Below are 22,992 nucleotides of genomic sequence, written 5' to 3'. Positions count from 1 at the left end.
GTTTCAAACACAACTGGGATAATTTTGACTTTGGACAGATAGTGTACAATAGGCAATGTCAGATCTCTACTGCTTTTTATTCCCATTAACTTCAATTGGGCTCATTTTACACTTTGTTTGCATTTGTGACACCTATCGTGCATGGCCGAAACTGAGAACTCTCACATCCTCTTGAGAGGTAACATTTAAACCATTGCACACATCCATTGCTGTTCACACACTTTCTTACATTGTGGTAAAGCTGCATGACAGACTTTTCTTGCAAGTGATATGTTCATTGAGGAACACCAATTAGGCTTACACTTAGGCTTCCAGTATAAGAAGTTCCTTTGCTGTTGGTAGGTTGGGGACCTAATTTCTGACTAAATTTTCTGACTAATTTCTGACTAAATTTTCAATCCCTCAAAACAATTGTCAGCTGACAACCAACAGTTCATGCCGAAAATGCAACCAATTTCAGAATTGAAAATTGTGGAACAATTAAGTGTCTAGCAGTGGACTTGAAATGACATCCTTCCCCACTGCAGTTACATTCATGTCTAGTACTTACACAAGTAAGGAAATAATAACTTGATGTGAACTGAAGGAACCGTTGAAAAATAGTTTCTTTTCAGAATTTTACATTGGATTCCATATTGATATAATTGTACATTTTGCTTGTTTGTTATCTGCAGGAGCATACTGTGATTTAATGACACAACTAGAAAGTTGTGTTTTGAAAGTTTACTTTTGCTTATTTCCTAATAATTCAGTGAGCCTTTGACAAGATATCATACAGGAGACTATTGGAGAAGTTTAAGGGGAAAGAAATTAGGGCGAGGCTGGTAAATTGGATTAAAAACTGGCCAAAAGAAATGAAAAAAACAAGTAAAAGGTAAGGGCAGCTTCTCGGCGTGGTTGAAAGTTGGTAGTGGTGTCTCACATAGTTCTGTTTTGGGACCACTTCTGCCCATTGGGCACAATCTTATGTTTTTGAAACTGTGTGTGGTGGCAGGTGGGTTTCACAGCGCATATCCTGTTGTTTGGAATGGCAGGAAATTGTGTCTGATTCTACGCTTGAAGAGTAATTAATTATGCATAGGCAATTATATCTCCAAAACACCTGATTGATCAGGAGCTGATTTGTCCACCCTGCTGTTACCTGGTGGAGCTGAATATCCGGGTGCCATATTTATACGCCACCGGAGCACATAGGTCTCACTCCCTCTGGCCCACCTGTCTCCAGGACACTGTTAAAGATGTCATCGAGCCAAAAGAAGAAGGCTGCAAGCCTTAAGAAGAAGCCAGCACCCCGCTTCAGCCACCAGACCCTTGAGGCCTTGATCAGAGGAATGTAGGTGCATAGGAGTGTCCTATATCCCAGGGATGGTTCCAGGAAGCACATCAGCTTCATCTCTCCATCCTGGGAAGCCATCACAGGCAACGTCAGCAGGGCTGACAACCACAAAATGCCATCCAGTACAAGAAGAGAATGAATGATCTCATCTGCTCCACCAGGGTATATCATCCTTCAGCTTCTTTCAGTGTCAAACTCTCATCTTGGCATCATGTAATCTAGGACTACTCATTTCGGGGATCGCACAAAACCATTAGAGGGGACACAAATCACCACTGATTGTCTCACAGAAACTTTCACATCACAGCATCCTATCTATCATGCTGAGCACTCTCCACCCTCAAACCTGCTGGGGAGGGCTGACCACACACAGGGGACATGCATCTTTCCCAGCCTATGCTCCATCCCTTATCATCACACACCATTTTTTGTCTTCATCCAGGACAAGTTTGCCCACAACAGAAGGGAAAGAGCGCAGGCTGTGGGAGGGACGGCTGAAATGCTAAATACTTAAACATGGCTGAAGTTCTAGAATGTGAGGTGTGAGGAACATTTGCATTGTTAGATAAATTAGGTTAGTTTGAATTTCAGAGAGATTGTGAGATGTTACATCTAGCCATAAGAAGTTAAGCCAAACAGTGTGTTTATTTTTCCCAAAGGTTACTGATAATATGAGTACTATGAAAGATTTATATTATGAGAAAAGTAAAGTTGCAAAGACATGTTGGAACAATAGAATTTACATTAAAAAGGGAGAAACATGTATAAAGGAGATAAGGTTATGTATAAAGGAGAAAGAATTCTAAGATCTAACACAAGTGTCAAAAGCCTCCAGCCTATATGCATCAAGTTGCTGTCTACAGGAATCGAAGCTAAGAAAACTCACTGTGCATATCATTGTTCAGGGTATTGTGTGCTTTGCCTGAGTCTGTTGAAATTTATTTGTTCTACTGTTGCCTTAATGGAGGTGTAACTGGGAGTCAGATTAATTAAGGGATTTAGGAGTTATTATAGTAGTAATTTGTAGACCTATGTATGTGCTTAAAATCTTTTCTTCCATTATAAATGTTTAATTTAGTTTTGTAAAAAAGTTCCAAGCCTTGGTGGACTTATTACTACTGAATTCAAGGCATGCATCTCAAAATAGAATATGAATTGCAAAACAGTTGTGGCAGCTGTTTCAAGTTTCCTCCTGGGATTTGAGCAGCTCGGCATTTACCATCCGCTGTGCTATAACAACGGTTGACATCATTGCCCTCAGTGAATTAGAGGAGGTTGCTGCCAAGATCACTGGGGAGGACGGATCGCGCCTGTGGGGAAGGGAAGATCATATTTTTCTCAGCAACCTAGTACATACAGATCACACCTCCATCATTTCATCACATCCTGACTACCACAATGAGTGAGATGCAGTCTTATAATCCTCTCATCAACTAAAACTCTATTCTCTATATTTTAAGCACCAACAGATTGAGGCCCACAAGGCAGCCCACCATAAGTCCGAGCCCCCAGACCACGTCAGAAGAGGAAGCTGAGGAAGAAACATCACTGTGCTCACCCGCACCCTCCATCAGCGCAGAGATACATGACTTGGTGGGGCCTAGCTCTAGATTAGGCTCGAGCTCATGTACTGGAGAACACATCACTGACTCATCCCCGCAGCGGTCAGAGGCAGGGACAGCCCAGGTCTCTGGCACTTGGAGGGCTGTTGGAGACCAGCCATATGCTGAGTCCAAATCAGATGATGAGCCTTTGCGAGCAGCTGCCAACTCGATGCTGGAGATGTAACAACATGGGGCGGAACACTAGGGCAAAGATTTTGCAATCACTCAGCAGACTAGAGCAAAGCACTGAGGAGTCTGTGCGCATTCTGTCTGATTTAGTGGCGTTGACAGGCGAGTGCCTCGTAGTCACCATGGGAAGGTTAACGATTGCCCTGAACACCTTGGTCCAGCAAATTTTGCTGGATTTGCGCTTGGCCCTGTACTCCACGGCCACACGCCCTGGTGGGCACCATCATGATGTAGGCGACAGCGATGAGGTACCTTGATCTCCCTCCAGGTGCGCCATCTTCTCAAGGAGTCTAGGCAGGGCCCTCGGGCACCACAGGGAGGATGAGCATTGGCTGGACACCCCAGGGGCCTCCCCTCAGGCACTCCAAGGATGTACAGCTGCTCATAGCTCCCTCAGCCTCTGACCCCATCCACTCCAGCTGCTCAGGCTGCGGAATGTGCATCTTCCCCTGAGCACGAGACCCTTATCAGACCCTCCAGGCCTCAGGTCGCCAGAGGATGTTTGCCAAGGTCATCGCAGACATCAGGACGTGGCAGTCAGCAGGCTGCCACCACCTCTACTGCGGATGTCGGGGCTGCACCCAGATGTAGTGGTAGGGTTAGGAAGATTGAAAAATATTGAATTCGCTTTTGGGCCATGGGTGTGCCACCACTGTGAAACATTTGTAAATACATTTGATGTTTATGTGAATGGCTTGGTCAACTATTGGTATTGTGATTATGTACATTTGAATCCTCTTATTTTGAGGTTTAGCCATCCTCTCACTCAGTGATAGTGTCCCTCTGTGAGATTCACATTCATGTGATGTCAACCTCACTGAAGTTAGTTTCTGCACCCTTTTGTGATGTCAGGGAGATGTGTTAAAATTTTTATTGGAATTGTGTAATTTATGCACTTGTAACTCACAAAACACCATTGTATGAGGGCAGCTCAGCAGCCTTGAGTGATTAGTGGCAGTGGTGTTTCCTCAGAGGTAGTGCCAAAGGACAAGACATGGACGGAAGGAGGAGATCACTAAATATGTCCTCATCTCACTGGCCTCTGTAGTTTCTTATCTATGTGGCGGTGACTGCTTCAATTAAGTTTTCGCATCACTCTCGTTCAGTGGATTCTCAGTTCCCAGAGTGAGGGCATACAGAGGGCACCGCTGACCTTCTTAGAGATCATGGCATGGTGAAACATGAGGCTAGAAGGTGCAAGTGTGAATGCTGGACTAGTTCTCGATGCGACTCATTGGACAATGCTTGAGATGAAGTGGAATGGCATTGAGGGCCAGGAAAACTGTGGCCATCTCCCCTTGCCTTCACTTTACTCCCTCTGGAATCTGGCAGCTATAAAAGTGTCACTGGCATGTCTCCCATGTCTTGCTTCTTCTATGGTGTTGTTGCATTCAAATTGACCCTCATCACCCTCTTGAGGTTCTTGGGTCTCCTGGTCTTCATCTTTTGAAGAGCTCTCATCCTCCTCCATTCACCTTCTGGCAAGGGGTCACCTCTTCACATTGCCAGGTTGTGAAGGGCGCAACACACAGCGATGATGCATGAAACCCTACTGGGAGTGTACTGTAGTGCACCACCTAAGCGATCCAAACATCTGAAATGCATCTTCAGAATCCCAATGGTATGCTCAATTAGGGAGCGTGTGGAACTGTGAGCAGCATTGTACCTCTTCTCGGAATGACTCTGGGTGACACACTGGTGTCATCAGCCAGCGTTTCAGTGGGTACCCCTTATCCCCAAACAGCCATCCCAGTAGACGTTCAGGCCCTTTTAAAATCTGAGGAACCTGGGAGTGATTCAGGATATATGAGTCATGGCAACTCCCAGGGTGACTGGCTGCACCGGTGCCTCCTTAATGATTGCCTGCATGTGTTCCTATGCGTTAATGTTGAGATGCAGCATATTTGATGTTAAGCCATTGACTCCTGAGTATCTCTGTTACAGTCAACGGTTACAGACAAATGCTGATAAAGGCAATGGCTTCCAATGGCTTTCTTCGCTGGGAGGTCTTCCTCTTTTTTCTCTAATCAGATTCCACTTTACTCTTGCGGCACCAACAAGTTAGAGGGTGCTCCCAGAAAGGGCTCCTTAGTCCAGTGGTGCACTCCTCCCTCAGCCTCCGACCTGTCCTGTTCAGATCACTTCTGCTCTCAATTTATAACTGTGCCATTACTTCGATAGAGCTATATGGTGGTTCTGCACTATTATTTTGAAACAAGGTTCAATGCTCCCCCCTCACTGTCTGTGTCCTAGAAACCTACTTGGAACCTCACGATGTGAAGGTAGAGCTCCCTCCTGTTATTCTCCTGCCTCCCCAATAATACTGGATCCCATAGATGTTGTGGTTGACATTCTTACCCTTCTGCCTGAGCGCATCACTACTGAAGTGCCCGTGCCCCATGTGGACCTCTACCCTTCCTATCTAGAGACTGTGTGCATGGTCACCTACCAAGGTGAATCCCTCCCCCGCCACCAGGAAAGCTTCACATAGCCCCACCCCCTTTATTATGTGTTCCCCAAATACAGGCTGCAGATGCCTCCCATTACCATCACTATACCACCTGCAATCCAGTACAGAGACATACAAGCTATTGGACAGCGACTTTGAGACAGCCCTGCACATCAAGCTGTGCATTATTCCGATTGAGCACACAACTCTTGCTCCTCCCTGGAATGGGAGTACACTGTGCTCCCAATGAATATGCCTGCAGCATGCCTGCTGCACGTAATGAATACCTCCACTCTCTGACTCTTGATTGTGAGGTCCACAGAGCCCCAGGAGTGTCTCTACTCTCTGACTCCTTTCCAGAGCCCCAGGAGTGTCTCTACTCTCTGACTCCAGACTGCAAGCCCCAGACCAAGGACTTTGACCTACACAGAGTTCCACATTGCCCTCATGACTGAAGACACACTGTCTCCCTTTCCAACACCCCCCCAACCTTATGAGTCTCCGTGCGACATATTGTTCTTGTACCACACTAACAATCCCCCCCTTTCCTATTTCAGAGACTGTGTACATTCCCTCCCATTCATACATGTGGTATCCCTTTCACTCCCTAGTTTGTCAGCGTTTATGTTACGCTTGTCACTTGTCGGGTTCCAAATTCACATCCCTCGGTCTACCCTCTGCCTCCCATCATTCCCCCTCCTCCTCTACCTCGTTGCAAAGCTTTCCGGCCTCTCTGCCTTCCATTGTGTCCCCTTTCTCTCTTGCAAAGCCATCCTTTCCCATTACCCCACCGTGTGTTCCCTTACCAGCCCCTCCCACCAACCCGAACTCCACCCTGGCTGAAATGCTGGTTCCTGAATGCTCAGCCCTGTCTGAGTATCGGTGCACAGTGGTTTCCTTCCGGACAGCGGTGGCACCCACCAGGAGCAGACCACCCCTACTCCCCACCCCGGTCACAATACTGGTCAACGTCTGAAAATTGAGCCCTGCCCGAGTACTGCTGCACAGTGGTGTCCTTGTGACTACGAAGGAAACCACTGGGACAGACCAACCCTAAAGCCCCAGCAGGGTGGTGTTCCACTGGCATTGCCAACGAGACCAGTGCAGTGCTGTGGAAGGCAGGCTATGTATGTTGCACTCACCTTGAAGTCGCGAGCAAGGTGAGGTCTGACCTGTACGTGCCACTCTTTTTCAAACAAGGTGTAGACTGACATGATTTCCCATTGGCGTAATGCAAGATTGGAAGGTGTCATGTGATTCCGGTGAGAAGCTAATTTAATGAACATTCATGAGATGGTAATGAATGCAAATGGAATTCACACCACAACTCAGAGGGATACCTGACCCGCCATTAACCTGCCATCGGGAAAATCGCAAACAATATTTATGCTGGCAGGTTTCCAATCTTTTGGCTTCTGCTAGATTCTCTGCTCCTGCCTGCCACGAAACTTGCTGCAGGTGGGATGGGAGAATTCTGCCCATGGTGAGCATGAATGATTTGGATATAAGACAAGAGAAGGTGATGTCCAGATTTTCAAACAGGACTAACATTGTAGGCATTGTTATGTTATACTTCTGAGGCCCAAAGGAAGCTACAAGTGGATATTGATAAAATTGAAGGATTAACAAAAAAAGCATAGCAATTCAATGTCAGCAAATGTAAGGTTTTGATAATAATACAATAATATGATCATTCTTTAAAAAAAAATTGATAATTATGCTTAGAATGGTGGAAAACTGAATGGTATGGCAGAGCAGAGGGAGTTTGAGGAGATGAGATGGGGAAGGACCAGGTTCACATGACGTTAAAAGCAGCAGTTTGTGGATAAGATCATCAAAATAGCTAATGAAATACTAGGTTTTATGGCAAAAGGTATAGAACAGTATAGTCAAAATGTAATTGTGCTTTAAAGCCATGTACAACCTTACTGAGACTGTAGTTGGAATACTGTGCATAGTATTCATAGTATAGGAAAGATACTGAAGCAACAGAGGTTACAGACCAAATTCACAAGGATGCTTTCCCTGATATGAGGCAATATAAGTATGAAGAAAAACTTGAAAATTTGGTTCTGTTTTTATTAGAACAGAGGAGAATATTTGGTGATTTGAGAGAAATGTTTAAAATTATGAAGGGATGGGACAGAGTAAATAGAAACTGATTATTTCCAGTAGTTGAGGGGTCCACATTATCAAATGTAGGCAATAAACGGAATGTTGTGAAGCTATGGAATACGCTAGTGAAGTTAGTGACTGAAGCAGAGATCATGTTAACATTTAAGAATAGATTAGGTAGGCGGCTTGACTGAAAAGGGAATAAAGGGATATAGAAACAATCAGGGTATATGCAATTAAGAATACTGCTCATGTGTAAGGTAAACAAGAATTCAAACTTAAGCTAAACATTCTGTTTCTCTTGTTGTAATTTCTGCATAATTCCATGGAAAAAATGTTCCCCCTGTTGGGGGGGGTTGTGCGGGGGCGGGCACGAACCCAATCAGCGCCCCCAGCCGGGGGAAAATTTTTACGTGGGTGGGCCAATTAAGGCTGTGCACTCCCTGTGCAGGCAGGGGGGTTTCCCTGAGTTGGGGCCTGCGCTCTTTTGCGCATGTGCGCAAAAGAATGCAGAAATCTCCCTGAGGCACGGAGGTGCCTCAGGGAGATCAGTTTAAGCTCTGGAATATTTAATGAAGGTGAAAAAGAAATTGAAGGACATATCTCCTCATGTGAAACTGTCACATGAGCTCAAGATTCAACTGTTCTGCTGGTCACCAATCTTTCACCCTCCGTAAACTTAACGTCATCCAAATTTATATTTCCCATATCTAATGTTAAACTAGTCTCATTCACCCACCAACTCTATACTCACTGGCGTACATTTGTCTTCTATCCATCTTCCAATTTTAAAATTCTCACCCTTGTGTTCACATCCCTCTTTGGCCTTCAACCTTCCCTATCTCTGTCACTTCCTCTCTCGCTATTTCCTGAGCCCTTTGCCACATCCCAACTGACCTACAATAAGAGTATACCAGGAGGCCAGTGAAAATTTCTGTTGACATGAGTTATACAGACTATAACAAGCCTTCAGATCATTTTGCAAACTACTCAAGCTTTGCTTACGATCACTCTTTTACTCACTACATTACTTGTTACCTACATTGGAACAATGAAAAATAATAACTGTTATTGAAAGAACTATATTTTTCATAGCCTGATGTTTTCTCTTGTGTTTTTTTTTTTCCTTAGGCTTTAGACAAGGACAGGTCTGTACTCCATAAAATGAAGAAAGCAGTGAAAATGAGATGCACCTCAGGTCAAGGTAAAGAATAAGAAACAGAAATGCATTAGCACTCCTTTAGTCAAAAATTACTGCAATAATGATATAAAAACACTTTTAAGGATTTTTTTTGTTATTTGGAGAATACAGATAATTGATAAGCCAGCGTGAAGCCGCAGCCTGGGGCTGATTGTCGCCAGAGGCCATTTCCTGTCCGCTCCCAGGCCCGCCAATTGCACACTCCCAATGAACGAAAAATTCAGGCCTTTGTGATTTGTGCCAATTCTTTGTCGCAGGTGTAGCAACTGCCATAATAAGATAGAAGTTGATGATTCATCCCAGTGGTTTTCTTTCGATTAGGTGTTACACTGATTATAGTGTTAGAAACCAAATTGTGAAGGAATGCTTATTTTAATTGGCTTGATCTATTAAAGCAATTTTAGTGCTTGAGAGCCTAATTATAAAGGAATGTTCTCTTAAAGTCTCTTGCTTTATTTTGTAAATCCTCAACATGTTCTGCTTTCCCTGAAGTGAATGGCATATATTCAAACCATCTGTGTCATTATGAGTTAATTAACATTTAATGATTCTGTAGTGATGCACATGGCTCGAAATTATTGGAAGCAAATCAAAAGTAGCATGTTTATAATTATAAAAAATGTAACTGAGTGGCACTTCATATTTCCTGTGAACTGCAGGGCATTCTTGAGGCAGTTTTATGCTACATTAAACCTGTGTTGTAAACTATTTACAAGATCCTGCATTAGTGAGCTGCAGCATGGTAGCACCAAGCTCTGCTGAAACCACAAAGCAATGAATCACCATAGGTACCATCATATCCTATGGGCGTGATTAACAAATAAAATAGTTCTTTAACTGGCCTAAAATGCTGATGCTGATATTGAGTTGAAGAAACAAAAAAAATCCACAGCATAGTCATTATCACTGTTTATTTTAACACATGATTCTTGGTTTTTCTTCCCACCTCACACAAGTGAAAAGGATGCTCTATTGTATTTTGTTTGAAATGCACAGAAGTGGTAGGTGTTTCTCATGAATGTCCAGTTCTGGTAACTGGAGCTATCTTTTGTCCATTACATGCTGTCTAGCAAAATCCAACAGCACACCTGAGGGCACAATATTTTGAGTGAAAAGTGGTGAGTTAAACTTCTTAAAAATAAACAATTGATATTTCAAAGCTACAACTGGAAGACAAGAGGCTCAGCAAGTACTGAAAGTTGCTGCAGTAAGCTAGGGCGGAATTTAACACTGGTCGTATTTTAAGGTTCCGCCGAAGTCAGTGGAGTTTTGAATGGCTCACCGCATTTTACAGCTCCGCCTGGGGCACGACAGGGCCCCTTCCCTCGGCTTTACTACATTAAAGGTGCTATATAAAAGTTGTTGTTACCTGAAAATAACTTTTGATTTCCTATTTATTTTGCAGATGACATATCCTTTCAGGAAGCATTCATTAATGAGCTGGAAAAACTTGTAGCTAATTTCCAAAGTAATGAAGAATCAGTATTGGCTGAAGCTTTCAGTAAATGTGCAGAGTCTTCCAAAGAGCTGCTGACACCAATGAAAAACCTGGTAAGGCCTGCAGTGTTTCGGGAAAGATAAGCCCTGAGAAAGTCACTGAACCTGAATTAAGCCAATGCAATTTCTATTTTTCACTGGATACTATTGTTAGAATAACCTTTTTCAAAAGCTTAGTTACAGAGCACCATACTCCTGACTGCTGGGTAATTTAGAACAGGGCACATAGATCACACAATGAGAATTACTGCATTGTAGTTTCACAGAGCCTCTACATTTTTTGTAAACTTTAAAAAGAAAATATTTAAAATTATTAGAAAACAAAACAGGCATAATTAGTAAGTTGGTCAGGGCATCTCATCAGCAGGTACACAATTTTTCATCTGTTTACTAATACATTGTAAAAAATTATAAGCAGATTGTTTTAAGATGGGGATGGTTAATGCATCAACTTGTTGATGATTTGGATTAAGTGGTATTAGGAACAACAACAACATAAATTTTATAGCACCTTTAATGTCATTATGGAAGATGAGCACAGATACCTCAGATGGTTGTGGGGTTGGAAGAGATTATAGAGATATGGAGGGGCGAGGCCATGGACAGATTTGGAACAAGATCGGGAATTTTAAAATTGAGGTGTTGCTGGAACGGGAGCCAGTGTAGGTGAGCAAACACAAGACCATTTACTCAATTTCTCCAGGTATTCCACCAATCTTGTGTTGATGTTACAAAAGATTGGGCAGCTCCAGTAATATAGTCACTGACTATAAAGGCATCTTAGTTTGTTTTCTTCAATTCACCACTTCTAGTGAAAAGTGCTTCCTTAACTCTAAAAATTAGGGGAAAATGATAATTTATAATTTATTAAATACAAGACTGATATTTTTACTTATGACTAACTTATGATTTTGTTGCTAGTGAGCTGATTTGAATCAGTAATTTTGCTGTGGATGAAGATCAGTATTTGTTTTTCAATATTTTTAATATTTCAAGAAAAATTATACAAATGACAGCTCAGCAAGCGCTGTCCATTACAGTAGCTTCATAGCTTCATATAACCTCCAGGCAGAGGCCCCATGCAATTAACAATTCTACTGTCCAGTGACAATAGTGATGTGGTTTTTGATCATGATGCAAGTATGCTAAAGTACTAGCCTGGCCAACGGGGAAAGCATGTATTTGCAAGGACAGCAGACTTTCATTTTAAGAGACAGCCTTCATGGAAGCCACTAGGAGTAAGAACCAAAACAAAGTAACACTGCATTTCACAAATGCTGAGGCTGTTTAGGCTGGAATTTCATTTATTGGGGACGTGAAGTTTTAAATGAGTTTGATTATTCTTACTTTGGTGCACCGTAAGAATATAAGAAAAGTCACTGGTAAAAAGGACTTTTTGGGCTTTTAAAGCTTATAACTTTAGATTTAAAAATCCCATTTGGTGTCAGACTGGTTTTCTTCTGATTTTATGGTTTGAATTTCAGAAGTGTTTGTGTGTTGGCATCTTACTATTACATTGTTAAAAGTTACTCCCTTATCCTGAGAGCAGAATTATAGATCCACATTTGAGTGGGTCAGCAGTTCTGTCATTGGAATAAAGGAGCAGCTTAGGTGCTGTAAACATGGGGTGCCAGTGTACAAATATTGTTCTTCCATGATTAGATTTAGAGAACAGAACTAACCTCACTCCTAACCAAGCTGCTCCAGTACAGCTACAATGCTGGCATCTACCCGACAAGGTGGAAAATTGCCCAGCTCTGTCTTGTCCACAAAAAGTAGGGCAAATCCAATCCGGCTAATAACTACCCCATCAGCCTCCTTTCGATTATCAGCAGAATGATGGGATGGGTCAGTGACAGTGCTATCAAGTGGCACTTACATAGCAATAACCTGCTCACTGATGCTGAGTTTGGGTTCCACCAGGACCACTCAGCTCAAGACCTCATTACAGTCTTAGTTCAAACATGGACAAATGAGCTGAACTCAAGAGGTGAGGTGAGAGTGACTGCCCTTGACACCAAGGCAGCATTTGACCAAGTGTGGCGTCAAGGAACCTGGCAAAATTAAAATTAATGGGAGGCAGGGGGAAAACTCCCTACTGGTTGCAGTCATACCAAGAACAAGGGAAGATGATTGTGGCTGTTGGAGACAAATCATCTCAGTCCCAAGATGTCACTGCAGGAGTTCCTCAGGGTAGTGACCTAGACCCAACAATCTTCAGCTGCTTCATCAATGACCTTCCCTCTATAAGGTCAGAAGTAGGGATGTTTGCTAATGATTGCACAATGTTCAGTTAAAAGCAAAAAACTGTGGATGCTGGAAATCCAAAACAAAAACAAAAATACCTGGAAAAACTCAGCAGGTCTGGCAGCATCTGCGGAGAGGAACACAGTTAACGTTTCGAGTCCGAATGACCCTTCAACAGAACTAAATAAAAAAAGAAGAGAGGTGAAATATAAGCTGGTATAAGGGGGGGTGGGACAAGTAGAGCTGGATAGAGGGCCAGTGATAGGTGGAGATAGCCAAAAGATGTCACAGACAAAAGGACAAAGAGGTGTTGAAGGTGGCCACCGCAGATGCTGCCAGACTTGCTGAGTTTTCCCAGGTATTTTTGCACAATGTTCAGTCCCGTTCACAACTCCTCAGATACTGAAGCAGTTGGTGTCCATATGCAGAAAGACCTGGATAACAGGCTTGGGCTGATAAGTGGCAAATGATATTTGTGCCATACAAGTGCCAGGCAATGACCATCTCCAACAAGAGAGAATCTAAACATCTTCCATTGACATTCAACGTCATTACCATCACTGAATCCCCCACCATCAACATCCTGGGGTTACAATTGACCAGAAACTGAACTGTACCAGCCATATAAGTACTGCAGCTACAAGATCAGGTCAGAGGCTGGAAATTCTGAGACGAGTAACTCACTTCCTGACTCCCCAAAGCCTGTCCACCATCTATAAGGCACAGGTCAGGAGTGTGATGGAATACTCTCCATGTGCCTGGATGAATGAGGCTCCAGCAACACTCACGAAGCTCCACACGATCCATGACAAAGCAGCCCGCTTGATTGGCTTCACTTCCCCTGTCACCGAAGCACAGTGGCAGCAGTATGTGCTATATAGAAGATGCGGGACAGCAACTCACCAAGGCTTCTTCAATGGCACCTTCCAAACCTGCAACTTCTGCCACCTAGAAGGGTGAGGGCAGCAGATACATGGGAACACCACCACCTGCAAGTTCCCCTCCAAGCCACACACCATCCTAACTTGGAACTATATTGCCATTCTTTTACTGTCACTGTGTCAAACTCCTGGTACTCCCTTCCTAACAGCACTGTGGATGTACCTGCACCAGATGGACCTGCAGCGGTTCAAGAAAGTGGCTCACCACCGACTTCTCAAGAAGGGTTAAAGATGGACAACAAATGTTGGCCTTGCCAACAATGTTCAAAGCCCATTAAAGAGTGAAAAAACATCCACATAGTTTAAAAAAAGGGTATTTTTCTTATCAGAAGAATAGGAAATCTGTAATACCACAGCGATTTGAAAGATAAAGATCAAACCGTTTCTGGAAACAAGTATGTCTTTTTAAATGCTCAGATGATGTCAGATCAGAGTGTGAATGTATTTTGGCAGAATGTTAAAAAAGTTCTCTTTTTGATTAAAACATTTGTGCTGCTTCACCTGATTCCGGCTCTAAACTCTAAGCTGTTGCTTTGTCAGATGTGGTTGTGTCCCTTTGTTTACTGCCTCTTATCATTTGTTGTTTAGCATAGTAGTGTATAAGCCTTGATTTCAATCTGACGATCCTTCCTTTAACACATAGAATGAGCACAGTTTAAAAAGAGATATTTCATTCAGGATTTCAAATGTTGGCTCTTTTTGGATAGTACAGATTCTAATTATGCTGATTTATTTTGGAACCACAACAGTCGGTGGAAAATTTCCTGTCATGCAATTAAATGTCTAGTCTGCATGTGCTGCCACCAATGGCAAAAAGTGGGATACATGGACAGTTAGCAGTGTAGTGCATAGCAAAGTTCGGAAGGATTCCTTGGGGGCTTTATACTTAGTGATTGCAAAATGTTTTCACAAAATAAGAATAAAGAGGAAGAAAGAAAGAAAGCAGTAGTAGAGTGACATAGAGGAGGATATTTTAACAGGCAGGCAGGATTAGTGTGTGGGAGACCTGAAGTGGGTAATTCACCCAGAAGTTGAAACGAAAGCAAGGCCCAGCTGATTTTAACTGCTGGGCTTTATTTTAATATTTGAAATCAGTCTCCTGCTTGATGCTGAAAAGAAAGATGACAAAGCCAAAGGTAGTAGCAATTGGCATGGGAGCTGGCCAGCTCCAGGGTCCCAAGGAAATGATCCCCATATTATAGTTCAAAAAGATGCCAGTGTAGGGAGGCTGGGGCATGGGACACCCAAAAATTCCTTCTGGGGCTGAAGGACCATTCTGTTCCTCATAGCCCCCAAAGAATCCTTTTAAAAAATAAATTTTATTATAATATCATGGCCTTTTCTGGCCACTATACCGCACTCATCCAGACTTTCTTAGCAGATTTTGCATTGGTTGACCAAAAAATTCTACTCCAATGGCTTTCCACTGCCAACTTGGTTTGGTGAGACAGTGCTTGCCTGGTTTCAATTGTATCTACCCTGTTGTAGCCAGAGAATCACCTACAATGGTTTCTTTTCTTGCTCCCACTCAGTTACCACTGGTGTTCCCCAAGGATCTATCCTTTGGCCCCCCTCCTTTCTCTTATCAACATCCTTTCCCTCAGCAACATTATCCAAAATCATTGAATCAATTTCAATATGTAGTTTGATGAAACTCGGCTCTACCTCTCCTCTCCCTCTCTTGACGTCTCCTTTCCTCTAAACGTCTGGCTGCTTTTTCGACAGGCATTAGTGGATAGTTTCAGCCTTGGAAAACAGTAAGAGAGCCAAGGCCATGGCACTGGTCCAGCTGCTCAGAGGGGGAGGAAGAAGTGTGGAAGGGCAATTCACTACCTCAGAGTGCAGTGGATGCCGGGATTCTGAATAAATTTAAGGAGGAGATAGACAGATTTTTAATTAGTAACGAGTTGAAAGGTTATGGGGAGAGGGCAGGAAATTGGAGTTGAGGCTGAAATGAGATCAGCCATGATCGTATTGAATGGCGGGGCAGGCTCGAAGAGCTGAATTGCCTACTCCTGCTCCTAGTTCTTATGTTCTTATGTTTAATTGTGGTAGGGGATTCGTTAGTGAGGGGAGTAGACAGACGCTTCTGCGGCCGTAGACATCCCTCCAGGATGGTATGTTACCTCCCGGGTGCCAGGGTCAAGAATGTCATGGAACGGCTGCAGGGCATTCTGAAGGGGGAGGGTGAACAGTCAGAGGTCATGGTCCATGTTGGGACCAACGACATAGGAAGAATGAGAAATGAGGTCCTGTAAGCACTCTTTAGGGAGTTAGGTAGAAAATTGAAAAGCAGGACTTCAAAGGTGTTAATCTCCAGCACCAGAGTTTTTGGTTCGGCGACTGGAGGCGAGGCCTGTTCGCCAATGCGTAAAATGATGCGCGGTGACGTCAGGCATGTGTCCTGACGTCACCACGCGTCATTCAGATTTTCAGTTCGGCGGGCACACACCCGAGTTGGTTGTGCGCCCGCCGAACTGTCAAAGGCCTATTAAGGCCATTTAAATATCAATTAAAACAATAAACTGAGCTGCCCGTCCAACCTTAAGCTGGCGGGCAGGCAAAGAGCCCAGGCTGCCTTCGCATTTATCATGGAGCCTCATCCACAGGTGGAATGAAGTTTCATGGAGGATTTAAAGTTTTATAAAAATTTTTAATAACATTTATAGACATGTCCCAGCTCATGTGACACTTTCACATGAGGGGATGTGTCTTAAATTTTTTTTTCTTTATTAAAATTTTCAGAATTTGAACTAATCTCTGTGCTCAGATTTCTGCACTCCTTCACGCGCATGCGCTGCACACCCCAACTTAGGCACCGCCCCTGCCGCCCACACAGGTAGCGCCGCCCACATAAAATGGCAGCGATCAGCTGCGTGCCTGCTCCCGGCCAACCCCCCCGACGGGGAGAAAATTCTCCCTGAAATTACTCGCAGTGCCACACAGTAGTGAGTAGAGGAACAGAAGGATATAGGGCAGATGAATGCGTGGCTGGAGAAATGGTGCAGGAGTGAGCGCTTTAGATTCCTGGGGCATTGGGACCATTTCTGGGGGAGGTGGGACCTGTACAAGTTGGACGGGTTACATCTGAACAGGAATGGTACCAACATCCTCGCGGGGAGGTTTGCTAATGCTGTTGGGGCGGATTTAAACTAAATTGGCAGGGGGATGGGATCCTGAAAAGTAGTTCAGAGGGGAGAGAAGCTGAGATGGAATCAGAAGTTAAAACGCTAGTAAGTGAGTCTGGAGGGCAGGGGAAACATAGGCTAGATAAGGAAGATATGAGTTTAGCAAGGCTAACTGGAATATATTTTAAAGCAAGGAGCCTGAGGAATAAGACAGACGAGCTGAGGGCACAGAAGGGCACGTGAGAGTACGATATCATAGCTATGACTGAGACTTGGCTAAAAGAAGGGCAGGATTGGCAGCTCAACATTCCTTGTTATATGGTATTCAGACAACATAGAGAGGGGGATAGAAGAGGAGGGGGTGTCACAATATTGATCATGGAATCAATTATAGCAGTGGGGAGGGATGATATCTTGGAAGGATCATCAAATGAGGCCATATGGGTAGAAGTAAAAAACACAAGGGGGGCAAACACACTGATGGGTGTGTATTATAGGCCCCCAAACAGTCAGGGTGAGATAGAGGATCAAATATGTAATTACATCTTAGAGAAACATAAGAATAATAAGGCAGTACTTTTAGGGGATTTTAACCAACCAAATATTAACTGGGACAGTTTTATTGTGCAAGGTAGGGAGGGAGCAAAATTCTTAAGTTGCATCCAGGAGACTTTTTTTAGCCAATACATAGAAAGCCCAACAAGGAAGAGGGCAGTTCTGGACCTAATATTCAGAAATGAGCCCAGGCAGGTGGAAAGCATATCAGTAGGGGAGCATTTTGGAGATAGTGACCATAACTATGTTAGATTTAGGATAGTTATGGAAAAGGATAAAGTTGGGCCAGGAATAAAAGTTCTAAGATAAAAGCAAAATACTATGGACGCTGGAAATCTGGAACAAAAACAGAAAATGCTGAGAAAAACTCAGCAGGTCTGACAACATCTGCTGAGAGAGAAACAGAGTTGACATTTCGAGTCCGTATGACCCTTGTTCAGAGTTCTGCTGAGTTTTTCCAGCATTTTCTGTTTTTGAATAAAAGTTCTAAACTGGGGAAAGGCTAATTTTACTAAGATGAGATACGATTTGGCCCAAGTGGACTGGGAGCAGCTACTTGCAGATAAAACTGTGTCAGAGCAGTGGGAGGCATTAAAGGAGGTAATAGCGAGAGTACAGGTCAAGCATGTTCCCGTAAAGACAAAGGAGGGGGACCAAGTCCCGAGACCCTAGATGTCAAGGGACATAAAGGTTAGGATTAAGAAAAAAAGAGAAGCTTATGGCAGATACTGTGAGCTCAATACAGCAGGGTTCCTAGAGGGGAACTTAAAAAGGAAATTAGGAAAGCTAAGAGAGTTCATGAGAAAGCATAATAAAGGAATAAAGGAAACCCAAAGGGTTTTTAAATATATAAAGAGCAAGAGAATAACTAGGGAAAGAGTAGGGCCAATTAGGGACCATAAAGGTAATCTGTGTGTGGACTCGGAAGATGTGGGTACAATCCTCAATGAATACTTTGCGTTGGTCCTCACAATGGAAAAGGATGACGCAGGTATAAAACACCAGGGTGGAGAACTGTGAAATATTAGAGGAAATTAACATAGAGAGAGAGGAGGTACTAGTGGGTTTGGCGGCCTTAAAATTGGATAAATCCGCAGGCCCGGATGAGTTGTATCCCAGGCTGTTGAGGGAGGCAAGGGAAGAGATATCAGGGGCTCTGGCAGTAATTTTTAAATCCTCTCTGGCGGCAGGTGAGGTGCCAGAGGACTGGAGGACTGCTAACATTGTCCCATTATGAAAAAAGGGAGGAAGGGATTGACCAGGAAATTACAGGACAGTCAGTCTAACCTTGGTGGTGGGGAAGTTACTAGAAAGAATACTGAGGGACATAATTTATCTGCATTTTGAGAGACATGGATTAATCAGGGATAGTCAGCGTGTATTTGTTAAAGGAAGGTCACGTTTGACAAATTTGATCAAATTTTTTGAGGAGATAACCAGAAGTGTTGATAAGAGTAATGCATTTGATGTGGTCTACATGGACTTTAGCAAGGCTTTTGATAAGGTCCCTCGTGGCAGACTGGTCAAGAAAGTAAGAGCCCATGGGATCCATGGCAAAGTGACACGTTGGATCCAAAGTTGGCTGAGAGGCAGGAAGCAGAGGTGATTGCGGAGGGATGTTTCTATGACTGGAAGTCTGTTTCCAGTGGGGCTCTGCAGGGCTTGGTGCTGGGGTCCTTGCTATTTGTGATGTACATAAATGACTTGGACTTAAATGTAGGGGGTATGATCAAGAAGTTCATGGATGACACAAAAGTTGGTAGGGGGTAAATAGTGAGGAGGATAGCTGTAAATTGTAGGTGGATATCAATGGACTAGTCAGGTGGACAGAGCAGTGGCAAATGGAATTCAACCCAGAAAAGTATGAGGTAATGCACTTAGGGAGGGCGAACAAGGCAAGGGATTACACTATTAAGGTAGGACCCTGGAAAGCACTGAAGATCAGAGGGACCTTGGTGTGCATATCCATGGATTCCTAAGGGTGGCAGGGCAGGTAGATAAGGTGGTTAAGAAGGCATATGGGATACTTGCCTTTATTAGCCGAGGCATAGAATACAAGAGCAGGGAGGTTCTGCTGGAACTGTATAAAATGCTGGTTAGGCCACAACTGGAGTACTGCGTGCAGCTCTGGTGACCACATTATAGGAAAGATGCGATTGCACTGGAGAAGGTGCAGAGGAGATTTACCAGGATGCTGCCTGGGCTGGAGGGTCTGAGCTATGAGGAAAGATTGGATAGGCTGGGGTTTTCCTTGCAGCAGTGAAGATTGAGAGGGGACCTGATAGCGGTGTATAAGATTGAAGGGCATAGATAGGGTGGATAGGAAGGCACTTTTACCATTAGTAGAAGGGTCAATAACCGGGGAGCATAAATTTAAGGTAAGAGGTAGAAAGCTAAGTGGGGAGTTGAGACATATTTTCACCCTGAGGGTGGTGGGAGTCTGGAACTCACTGCCGGAAAGGGCGTTTGAGTCAGAAACTCCCAAACATTTAAGAAGTATTTAGGTAATCGCTTGCGTTGCCATAGCCTCCAGGACTATGGGCCAAGCGCTGGAAAATGGGATTAGTGTTGTCAGATCTTTGTTGACCAGCGCGGACACAATGGGCCAAATGGCCTCCTCCTGTGCTGTAAACGTCTGTGAGTCTATGAGAAGAAATTTTTCTTACAAAGTATTGGGAAGACAGAAGCCATTGTTTTCAGTCCCCATCACAAAGTCTGAACAAGACTGTAATCCTGATATTAAATTTGACCCTGAGATGAGCTTCCTACCATACATCTACACCATCACTAAGACACCCATTTTCACCTTCATAACATTACCAGACTACCATGACATTACCTTCCCTCAGCTTATTTGCTGCTAAGATCCTCATCCATGCCTTTGTTACTTCTAAAACTTGAAATCATCCAAAACTGCTGCCCATGCCCTAAACCACACCAAGTCCCATCCAATTCTCCCATGCTCGCTGTGCATGCCTACACCGCATGGACCACAGCAGTTCAAGAAGGGGGCTCATCATCACTTTCTCGAGGGCAATTCGGGATGGGCAATAAATGCTGGCCCAGCCAGCAACCCCAACATTCCAAGAAAGAATACATTTTTTAAAATCCTCAATCTGCATTGGCTCCCAAAAAAGTGACACCTCAATTTTTAAATTATTTTCCTTGTTTTCAAATAATGGCCTTGGCCCTCCCTATTTCTGTAATCTCCTTCAGCCCTACTGCTAAATCTCTATGCACTGGCCAATTCTGGTCCCTTGAGCATTCTCCATTTTAATCACAGCAGCATTGGTGGTTGTGTGTCAGTTGCCTTCACCATTAAGTCTGGAATGTCCTCTCTCTATCTGTCCACTTCTTACTCTCTTTCCTCTTTTAGTCATTCCTTGAAACCTTCCTCTTGGGTCAGATGACTAAAAGCTTGGCCAAATGTCTCCTAGGGCTGAATTTTTGCCCTCGTCGAGTGGGCTTGACGGGCGGGCATTGGAGTGGCCGCAAAAGCGACTGCTGCCCGCATTTGGGCCCAGACCGCGATTTCACGCTGGCGGGCCAATTAAGGCCCAGCGTGAGATGCGGCTCGTCACTGGCCAGGAAGGACCAAGCAGGGTCGGGAACCTGTTAGCCACTGGGTCCAATGGTGACCTGATAGCGGTATAAAAAAGGCCCAGGCAGGCCCAGAAAAGCTGCCAGGGAAGGACATCTGGCTGCCATTTGGACCAAGCATTCGAGTGCGGCAGCAAACGCCAGGCAGGAAGTCAGGCCAGGTGGGCACTTGGCACCCCCCCTTTTCCAATGAGTGTCTCGTCATCCACCTGGAGGAGGTGGCTGCCAGGAGGGACACCCTTATCCCCAGAGATGGGAGGAAGAGGCCACCACACCTCACTAAGAGGGCATGGGAGGATGTGGCAGTCCAGGTGAGGAGCCATGATGTGGTGCGGTGCACATGGGTGCAGTGCCGGAAGCACTTCAATGACAAGGGTGAGTACCATGTTGGCATGGGTCAGTGTGCAGAAGTGTTAAAGCGTGGCCGTCCCCTGTGGACCTCAGGGGTGCTAGAGTCAATCAATCCAACTGTCAATCACGTCGGAGCTGGCCAATGGGGTGAGCCCTAGCTGCTTGGACTGGTTGCCTTGCGGCTTGAGGGCCACGACTCAGATGTGCCCTGTGAGGTGTTCCTCAGCTGGCATTGGCAATCAATGCTGCTCTGTTCTTTCAAGAGAAGACAAGCCACAACCAAGCAGAGAGGCACAAACAGGCGGAGGCCCGCCCAACCTGCAGCTGCTCTCTGGGTTCGAGCAGGACGTCCTTGAGTTGGAGAGCTGGCACGCTCCTGTGCAACCAGGCGTGAAGAGGCGGGGGTGTCAGACGAAGGTAAGAGCGCGAGAGGTGAGACTCTCGGATTGTGCAACCATTCTAGTGCAGTCTCCTCATTGATGGGAGCCTCAAACCTGGAGTCCCCATTGATTGTTGGAAGACAATGGCACCATGACGCAGACCCCCATGGTCTCACCAGGATGCCTGGCATGCACAGTGACAGTGTGATGACTTTAACTGATGACATGTCCTTCTCCCTTTTAGGTTCGCCAGTGGGCGTCCCATCCGTAGATCCCAAAGGGCCACCCATGATACCAGAGGACCACTGGGTGTCACTGTCACCTGCAGGCCCTTCGTCACCTGTCCTCTGAAGCAGGCACCAGCGCAGATACCAGAACCTCAGTGGGCATTAGTTCGGTGGCTAATATCTCGGTGCACACTGGTGAGGGCACTTCACACTCGCTTGAGGTGCAGGCGGAGGCAGAGAATACCCAGGGCACCGGCAGTTGGAGGAGTGCTGCGGACCAGGACGATGCTCAGTTGAAGACTGATGATGAGCCTCTGGAGCCGTCCATTAGGCGGCAGATGCTGGATGTCCAGCAGGATGTGCGGGAGCATCTGGCGGAGATCCATGAGAGTATGCATGCCACGGTCTCCGTAATGAGCACTGCGTTGACCGTCATGGCCGAGCACACTGCCTCCTCCATTAAGAGAGGGACTCTCATGGAGAGGCAGCTCCAGGGACAGAATGAGGGGTTCCTGGGGTTGCGCTCGGACCTGCAAGCCCCCACATAGGCACTGACTTCAGGTGGTCAGTGTCAGTGCGGGAGATGGATGAGGCACCCAGTATCCCAGCTAGATGCCCGTCCATCAAAGGTGAGTGGGAGGTCCACAGCGACCTTACGTTGGTGCACAAGCTGCCTGTTGTCTCTGTGAGCTCCTCTCAGGGCACCCGGATGACAGAAGCAGCTCCTCCGCCCCCTGCTAGTGACTGTTGCATCTGATGAGGCAGCGATGACTGGGGAGATGGCAGTCGTGGCACTGGCTGCTCCCTCCCAGGCGGGGCCAGCACAGGCTCCACTGGCCAGAGGACGACTGCCAAGGTCATCGAAGCCGACAAGACAGCACATTCGGCAGGCTGTCTCCAATGCTGGTGCCAGCGAGGGGACAGCACCTAGACGTTGCACTCGCAAGCGTAAGTTAAAGGCACCATGAGCACAAGAGGGACAGGTCACGTCTGATTTTATGTTCATTTATGTTTAGTTAATGTAGACTGTTCTGGGACTTAAGACCAGAGAGGTTGATGTAAATAGTCTGCACATGTCAAAATGATATAAATCTGGTTTCGTCATCATGGCCTGAGTATGCTCCATCTTTTTATTTCATTAGTGCAGAGCGCGTCAGTATGTAATGTTGGAC

The 22,992-nt window shown here is 45.0% G+C and overlaps 1 protein-coding gene across 4 annotated transcripts in view; it reads left to right on the top strand.

The window, feature by feature from the left end:
- Window positions 1–22,992, top strand: part of LOC144688382 (arf-GAP with SH3 domain, ANK repeat and PH domain-containing protein 1-like) — a 258,589-nt gene that overhangs the window by 81,344 nt on the left and 154,253 nt on the right. For 3 of the 4 annotated variants that reach the window (XM_078554857.1, XM_078554855.1, XM_078554858.1), the window contains exons 2-3: window positions 8,825–8,897; window positions 10,300–10,445. In XM_078554857.1, the coding sequence (XP_078410983.1) occupies window positions 8,825–8,897; window positions 10,300–10,445 (219 nt within the window). Of the gene's footprint in view, window positions 1–8,824; window positions 8,898–10,299; window positions 10,446–22,992 lie in introns of those variants that run through there. The other variant, XM_078554859.1, reaches the window with a different exon arrangement.

This window comes from Cetorhinus maximus, chromosome 13 (assembly GCF_964194155.1).
Source record: "Cetorhinus maximus chromosome 13, sCetMax3.hap1.1, whole genome shotgun sequence".
In the NCBI taxonomy this organism is placed as follows: Eukaryota; Metazoa; Chordata; class Chondrichthyes; order Lamniformes; family Cetorhinidae; genus Cetorhinus; species Cetorhinus maximus.
This window is presented reverse-complemented; position numbering and strand designations above follow the sequence as displayed.